Source organism: Prunus dulcis, chromosome 4 (assembly GCF_902201215.1).
Source record: "Prunus dulcis chromosome 4, ALMONDv2, whole genome shotgun sequence".
In the NCBI taxonomy this organism is placed as follows: Eukaryota; Viridiplantae; Streptophyta; class Magnoliopsida; order Rosales; family Rosaceae; genus Prunus; species Prunus dulcis.
Window position 1 is genome coordinate 21,795,629 of NC_047653.1, and position 8,693 is coordinate 21,804,321.

The following is an 8,693-nucleotide window of genomic DNA, read 5'->3' on the forward strand; positions in this document are numbered from 1 at the left end:
AGAGGCTATTGTTGTAAGTTTCTTTTCGGCTGTCTATGCCAACAAAAATACAAAAACTGATTTGGTACTGTGAACTGATTTGGCACTATGATATTTGGCACTATGAACTATGAACTGATTTGGTGGCAGTTACAAATGAACATAGGTCTTAATTCTGGAACTGCCCTTCATAAATGGCGTCATCTGCACTTAACCCAGTTGTTTTTGCAGGTCGGTCTCAACCAAGTGTTGATTGCAATATTCCAAACAAGATGACCATACACTGTTATTTGATGTAGGTTTTTTGTATGAGATGGCTTAGCTTTAATTGGTTTGGTTGTTCCAAGTTTTATGTACACAATCTCACAGTAACTGCCGAGTTGTTTTTCATTTCATGTATTTCTCCGTGGTAGTTTTTCCCCAATATTCTGATTATGGAGATGAAGTAAACATTACTGTGGAGCTTATAGCATGTTTTCTTTATTTTGTGGCCATGACTTATGTTCTTGCTAACCCTTTTTCTTCAAAATCTCTAGTTTCTGTCATCTGAAGTCTTTCCAGTCATTCAACTCAAAATTTCTCACCTAATACTTTGGAATGGCAGAACAAGTGTTAGGAGGCCATACATAAATAGCCACAAGTTGTCATACATGTATATAAAAAGTGTGAAGTTGAAACCTACAGACGACAAGGGAAGAAGGAAGCTCTGTCCCATACAGGTGATTCGTGGAGTAAACATGTTTATGCCACCATACCAAATTGACTGCCCCCTCGAATTGCACAATGGCAATATGCTCTCCTCCTGCGACTCTAACGTAGGCAAAACACTGGTGTTGGAAGGACATGTAAAAGGGTTATTGTGCATTCCATTGTACAAGCTTGAATGGATTTTCTTTTCTGTTGTATTTGGCCCTTCTCTTTTCAAGCATGCCAAAAATCTTCCTCGTTTTGTAATATGTGGTTTGTGCCCAATTAATTTACTGTGGATGTTGCATTTTTGGACCCAATATTTGATAGCAAAGTATCTTTTGAACGACAATTCATTGAGGGAGAGAATTACTTTCGTTTTGAATATGAATCCATGTGCAACTCCAACTATCATTTGAAAGGTCCAAATCAATTCATGGTAATATAAGGATGGATAACAATTGTTGTGTCCGTCATCTTTGTATTCAGGATTACTTTCAACGAAGTGGAGACTTATTACAGCACATGCCATTCACATACGATATATGAGCAATATGAGGTCAATATAGGTGCACTATGAAGGCAATATTAGAGCAATATAAGGGCAATACGATAGGAATTTTATCAGTACATCGAATATGTGGCAATATGTCCACAATATCAATACAATACAAAGGCAATATTAGGGCAATATAAGTACAATATAAATGCAATATTAAGTCAATATACATACAATACATACACATTACAGTATTAAGGCAATATAAACAAAATAGAAATACAAGATTAAGTCAATGTACATACAATACATACACATTACAGACAACATTTCACACATGCAAAAGAAATCGCCACCGAACCTTAACAATACTATCTATCCCGCGAAGGGAAAATGAAGGCAACAAAAGATCCATGTACTCGGGTGAGATGAACTGAAGCAGCACTCACCGTTACTATAGGTCCATCAAAAGATCCATGTCTTTGTCCTTTCTCCTCGCTGCATGCACGAGGCTATGATGAGCCATTCCATCAGAACCCATATTCAGTACCTGCCAGACACCAGCTACATCAATTTCACTCTAATTGTGGTCTGGTGAGATGACCGAAGCATAATCTCGGAACATTTTGAAGCCGTTGTTGAAACATTCAACCATTTCATGGTTATATTCTTCAGATTGTGTGAATGTTTCGACGACATTTTTCTTTCTGTCTTCCAATTTCAACTTCAAGGACTCTAACTCTTTGCTCCGACTTTTTGCTTTAAGAGTTTGCTTCACCTCTCCAGCGTATGCTTTGTTCAACTTGTTGGCCAAGTTTCCCATAACTTGGCCATGAATATCACACTTACTCTCCCACCAATCCGTTGCCTTTGACATATATTGGAGGTGGTGCTTGACGGCAGAGATTTTGTCAAGCGGATCATTGCTCTCAGCCTCACTTCCAGATGAAGTGGGATCATGATTGGGAGTCCGAGGTGGAGATGGGAATGGCACATGCCACGGCTGGTCCCCCGGGTAACTCACATGCTCGTTAGGAGGGCGTACATCCGACATGTTGAAGTATTACTGGGGACAATTCACAGCTGTTGCCTGCAACAAAACAAATAGAGGTACATTCAGTCTCCAGTTGTAAACGACTATATGGTTAGCTTGAGTGGAGAATATTTGCCTTTCAGTAAGACTAATTACCTTTCCCGTTAAGAAGGTGCCTCTGTTGCAGTTCTATATAGGAAGGTTCAGTTATATGTACGAACTTGTATGAGGTAAATTGGGTTTTGTGTTGGTGCATTCAATTGATGGGATTGCAAACTACACCATTAACTCCTTGGCTGTAAGTTACAGCAGTACAACATGACATTAACAACAATAAAATTGGCTTCCAAACGACAAAAAACCAAACCTTAATGGGAAATAGGAAATTGTGGATTTGAACCCAAAATAGGACTATGTAACTAAGCATTTATTGCGAATTTCAGAACAGAAAATTGGAAAATAGCAAAATAGCAAAACAGGAAATATGGAAATTTGGAAATTTGGAAAAGTGAAAAGTTAAAACTTGGATATGGGAAATAAGGAAACTTGGAAAATTGGAAATAGAAGAAAAGGAAAATTGGAAAATCGGAAATGCGAAAAAATGGAAAGTTGGAAAATTGGAAAATTGGAAATAGGAAATAGGAAATAAGGAAAAATTGGAAACAGGAAACTAGGCAATAGGATAAAATGACACTTGGAAAATTGGGAAATTGGAAAAAGGAAAAAAGGACACTTGGAAAATAGGAAATTTGGAAATTGGAAATTGGAAATTTGGGTAATTGGAAAAGAAAGCAACTTGGAAAATTGGAAAATTTGAAATTGGACAAAAGGAAACTTGGAAAATAGGAAAATAGGAAAACATGAAATAGGAAAAAAAGGAAACTCTGAAAACATGAAAATTGGAAAATTGGAAAATTCGAAATAGGAAATAAGAAAAAAGGACACTTGGAAAATAGGCAAATACGCAAATTGGAAAATTGAAAATTGGATAATTGGAAAATTGGAATATTGGATAACTGGATAATTGAAAAATAGGAAATAAGGCAACTTGGAAAATAGCAAAATTGGAAATAGAACAAAAGGAAAGTTAGCAAATTGAAAATTTTGAAATAGGAAAAAAAGGAAACTTAGAAAATAGTCCAATTGGAAAAAAAAAAAAAAATTGGATAATTGGACAAAAACTTAAATTTTGAAAAATGGAAATAGGAAAGAGGGACACATGGAAAATAAGAAAACTGGAAACGAATTGAAATTGTGGAAATGGGAAATAAGACAATTACCATATTGGACAATTTTAATTACTTTCTGAATTAGGCAAAGTAGGCAACTTTTTTTAAGTACATAATGGGAAAATGGGAACATTGAAAAATTGGAAAACTGGAAATAGAACAAAAGGAAACTTGGGAAATTGCACAATAGGAAAATAGGGAATAGGAAAAAATAATGACAAATTGAAAAATTGAAATTTGGATGACACATGGAAAATAGGAAAATATGAAAAATGGAAAAATGGAAACGAATTGAGATTGGTGAAATGAGAAATAAGACAATAACCATTATTGGTCAATTCGAATGAGTTGGTGAATTAGGCAAATAGGCAACTCCCTTATTTCAATGACATAATGGGAAAATGACCAAGTTGGGAACGTCCAACATACAAATATATTACAAAAAGGCATAAAGTCAACCTGGGTAATAACTCCCGCCCATACTATCCCGCCTAACACTCCCGCCAATCCCTCCCGCCAATTACTCCCCCTAATCCCTCCCGCCAATAACTCTCTGACTTACTGGTTTGGTCATTAAAACCTGCCTATATTAATCAACCCAGCTGTTTGAAATGAAAACTTCCATCACATTAACTGCTGCTTACAACCATTACCTTCCCCACAGATTGAACTCACATCGCATTTAGTCCCCTGTTGTTCCAATTAAGTTGTAGACCAGGCAACAATAAATATCAAAGACCATGGACCATAACCTCACACCAAACCCAACGCTTTCAATTACTGAAGGAGGGGAGACTGAAACACAAGCCAAGTCACCCAATTCACTCCCTGCAGACTTGGTCCATGGCATACAGCAATGTCGAGGCAATACCATGTTTTGGAAAAATCTTCATGCAGACATAGTTTCAAAAATTGTGGAGGGCCAAGCTAGATGGGGTGTCATAAAAAACCGCACAATTCGCTCTCGTTATCATGCGCGCATGCATCTCCTACATATAAAGAGAATGAAAGAAAAAATTGAACTTGCCCCTGCCACTGCAATTATGGTATTCAAGGAATCAGAAGCAATGGCCAAGTTGAAGCAAGAACAAGTGGAAAGGGGATTCGAACTATTTCGTAAATTTGCAAAAATTGTGGATCCGGCAGGAAACTGGGCCGACATAACTGTGGCCGGGGTCATGAATTTCATGGGTCGCGGTCACCGCACTTGAAGAGTATGCAACTTCGAATTTGTCAACAGCAGGGAAATGGAACTATGAGGTCGCGTATTTTTTTATTATGTAACGATAGGGTGGCCTGTGGTTGTATTATGTAAGTTTGGAAATAGGAATGTATGGAATGATGAAGCCTCATTTTGTAGGGAAATGGAACTATGAGGTGGCGTATTTTTGTATTATGTAACGATGGGGTGGCCTGTTGTTGTATTATGTAAGTTTGGAAATAGGATTTTATGGAATGATGAAGCCTCATTTTGTATTTGTGCGTATACAGTTTATCGGTCTCCAGTTCTGTGGCGATATAGCAGCAATAATATACAATAAAGATGTGGATAGTGGCAATATTATGTCAATATCAGTACAATAGAGTGGTGATAGAGTTACAATATGATCCTATTACAGGACGTACTGCATCAGAATATGTTTTAAATTATATGGTCCAAAAAAATACTAATAAATAAACAAAAAAGTAATTACAACCTGGAAAAAGGATGAATTAAACATCCCTTAAAAGACAGATGGCCTACAGTACAGACCTTCAAAATGAACTCTATATATATATATATATATAATGCATGCCTTGTAGCACCATCACATCCCCCCCTAAATTACACAAACATGACACCCCAAAACCTCATGCTCCTTCCTCTTTCAACCCCTAAATTATCCATTGGATGCCCAATACTAGATCACTGCTTGGGGGGTGGGATACCCTGCAACTCCATAACAGAATTAGTAGGGGAGAGTGGTTCTGGGAAGACGCAGCTTTGTCTCCAACTTACGGTGCGAGCTCAGCTCCCACCCTCACATGGCGGACTAGGGGGCTCCTCCATCTACATATTCACAGAATTCAGCTTCCCATTTCGTCGATTGCAACAACTAGGCAACCTTTATCATGCATCATACCCCAACTTAATAAGGTTGGAGCCATTGGAAGACATATATGTTCATGGTGTTCATGATGCTCAAGAACTCATCCATGTCCTTGGAGACATAGAAGCATTTATTGCCATTGATCACACCCGCCTACCTGTGAAACTCATTGTCATTGATTCCATTGCTGCATTGTTCCGATCACAGTATCAGACAACACCGGCAGATTTGAAACGGCGGTCTGAAATGTTCTTCAACATATCCGGGACATTGAAGGGTTTAGCAAATAAGTTTGGGTTGGCGGTGGTTGTCACCAACCAAGTGGTGGATTTTATTGGGCCACATGATGGAGTGAATGGGGTGAGGTTGGGAAACTTGGAGTCCCTGGACACATCAGGCAGACGGGTGAGTCCAGCTTTGGGACTGGCTTGGGCACATTGCATAAATTCAAGAGTGTTCTTGGCAAGACATGAGCAATCTATTGAGGTTGACATTCGTAATGCTCCTTCAACAAGTATATGTAGTCAAACACATAGGACATTTCACCTTGTATTTGCCCCACATCTGGCCTATGCATCGGCCGAATTTGTAATAAAAAAAGAAGGTATAGTCGGAGTATCACAGTAACTGTGTAATATAGGAATTCTAAGAACTTTAATGTTTTGGATCCATTTGGAATTACATTCCAGTCCCTTTAATTTCGCACTCAAATTATAATTGCAATCAGGAAGCAATACCAGTACAATAAAAGGTCAATATAATGGCAATCTGTCAGCAATACAGCATGCTGTAGCAATGCAACCCAAATCAGCATGCTGTAGCAATGCAACCCAAATAATGCAAATTTAAAAGAATTCCCATTCAACATAACACGAAACCCACCACAAATAAAAGTAGAGTTTACATGACCTACCAAAGCAACAAAAATCTTATTGTCTAAGATACATTGCGCAATGGAATATTGTTTTTACAGGTGCTTTTATTGTGGCCTGCGGAACCGCACCTTGAGCACTTTCTTCTAATGCTGCCCTCTCCTTGCGAGTGAATTCTTAACTTCTTTCGTCTGCCTGGCATGACCCTTGCCATGGGAGGCAGCACAACTCGACTTCGAACATCTTCAGGAGTATCCCACATTCCGTGAGGTTGTACCGGGTAGATGCTATCCGAATAAGCATCCATCCAGGTTTTCCGAGTGTAATACCGAGAAGCCTTTGCATATACACTTACTTTCAAGAAGCTGCAAACTGCAACTACATGCTTGCAAGGTAGCTGCTCAAGCTGAAACTTTCTACAACTACAACTGTTGTTCGTCAAATCTACGAGGCCGTCCATATCACCGTCCAAAACATTATATTGTGCATTATTAACTTTAACCACATTCATCCTTGCAGCATCCTCCAACCTGTTCCTCAACTTCTTCTCTCCAAAATTGGGGCACAATGTTGTTGTGCAATTCAAAGCCAACTCACGACGTTTGGTGAACCATTTCACAAGGAGATTAACAATTTCCCCTATCAAATGAACCACTGGCAGCATTCTTGCAAACCTAAGGGCTGAGTTGATTGACTCCGCAATATTTGTTGTCATTACATTGTAGCGGCGTCCATCCATGTGAGCTCTAGACCACTTATGTAACCCTGCCTCTTCAAGATATTGAGCAACATGTTCCTTTCGCTTGATCTTGCAAAAATGACAATCAAATTCAGCAATGGAATAAGATTTCGCAGCCTTCTCAAAGTGCATAAGTATGTGATCACGCTTTTTCAACTTGAAAGTGCGTTTCATGTTCCCCTTCATATGATAAAAGCATATGCCATGTTGTGCAGTTGGAAAAATTTTGTTCCACACATTCTCTATGCTAACATTGCGATCAGAAATAATAACAAGATTGGGACACTCACCAATGGCTTCATGAAGTTTAGTGAAAAACCAATGCCATGATGCATCCGTCTCCAAATCCCCGAGCCCAAAAGCAAGAGGATATATATTTCGATTACCATCGAATGCATTTGCTACAAACATAACACCCTTGTACTTGGATTTTAAATGAGTGGCATCCACGGCTATCACTGGGCGCATGGAAGAACGGAACCCTCTAATACATGCGCCAACCGCCATAAATAAATACACAAAGTGATTGTTCTCATCAGTTTGGATGTGTGTTTTTGTGCCGGGATTCATACGCTCCAATTCATAGCAATAAGCTGGAAGGATATAATATGCCTCCTCCGTTGATCCTCTAATGGACAATAGAGCTAACTCCCTTGCTTTCCAAGCTTTCGAATCATGGATGGTGCAACCAAAGTTGTGTTTCACATCTCTCATAATGTCACTTGGTGTGTATATTGTCCGACAATCCTTCAACTTCCTTTTAAGTGAACTGGCTACAAGTGCTGCGGTTGCTTGACGATGCTTGTCACTTACAAACCTCAAATCACATTCATGGACAGTTGTACACCTCACAATCATGAAGCTGTATTCTCCAATTCTCGATGCGCGGACCCGCCATGGGCATGGACGTTGACAACAAACCACAAGCAACCTCTTAGTGCAAGAGAATTGCACCTTAAATTCAAAGTGGCCTCTTAATGCCGTCAACCGTAACTCCGTCAACAATGTTTTCTTACTAGAGAAAATTTGCCCAACTGTAATTTTCGGATTCCAATCGCTTCGTGAAAACCCGCTGTCCAAATATGCTTCTTCATCTTTTACACCGACTGCATTATACCGATTTTTTTCACCCATTTGACTCTAATAATGTTGACGAGTGGGTTCAGATTCTCCTCCTAAACGCATTTTTGGCAACTGGGCAGCTGTGTTCAAGCACCCCAAATTAGGGGGGGCAGAGTACACTGACACTTCATTTCTTTCAGTACCATTATCACCACCATGCATCTCCTCCACCTCGCTAAAATCAATCATATCCATAAAATCTGTCCCTACTTCACCTCCCAAATCAGTGACATTTGTATTATTCCAAGTTACTTCATTGCTTTCAACAATGGCAACTGAAGAATGACCCATCCGACTACTATCTGTCGTGATATGCATACTATGAACTACATCATTTGTCAGTCCTTTATCTTCTATACTCACGAGTAAGGGAGCTAGTTTTGAAGGTGTTACCTCGAAATTGTACTTCATAAAAAAAATTGACATCATCATCGTCCTCAATC

The 8,693-nt window shown here is 39.0% G+C and overlaps 2 protein-coding genes across 2 annotated transcripts; one reads left to right on the forward strand and one right to left on the reverse strand.

Moving 5' to 3' along the window:
• The first annotated feature begins 5,262 nt into the window (after positions 1-5,262).
• LOC117626635 (DNA repair protein XRCC3 homolog) lies at positions 5,263-6,224 on the forward strand. The gene has a single exon (XM_034358415.1). It carries the CDS (start codon positions 5,263-5,265, stop codon positions 6,142-6,144), a length of 882 nt encoding a protein of 293 aa, XP_034214306.1. The 3' UTR covers positions 6,145-6,224.
• A 229-nt stretch (positions 6,225-6,453) lies between these two features.
• LOC117625613 lies at positions 6,454-8,262 on the reverse strand. Its single transcript, XM_034357146.1, has one exon. The coding sequence runs from the start codon at positions 8,260-8,262 to the stop codon at positions 6,454-6,456; it is 1,809 nt and encodes a 602-aa protein (XP_034213037.1).
• Between the last annotated feature and the right edge of the window lie 431 nt (positions 8,263-8,693).

Coding starts and splice junctions, on each gene's coding strand:
- LOC117626635 (XM_034358415.1), top strand. CDS start 5,263: ATGACACCCCAAAACCTCATGCTCCTTCCTCTTTCAACCCCTAAATTA.
- LOC117625613 (XM_034357146.1), bottom strand. CDS start 8,262: ATGGGTGAAAAAAATCGGTATAATGCAGTCGGTGTAAAAGATGAAGAA.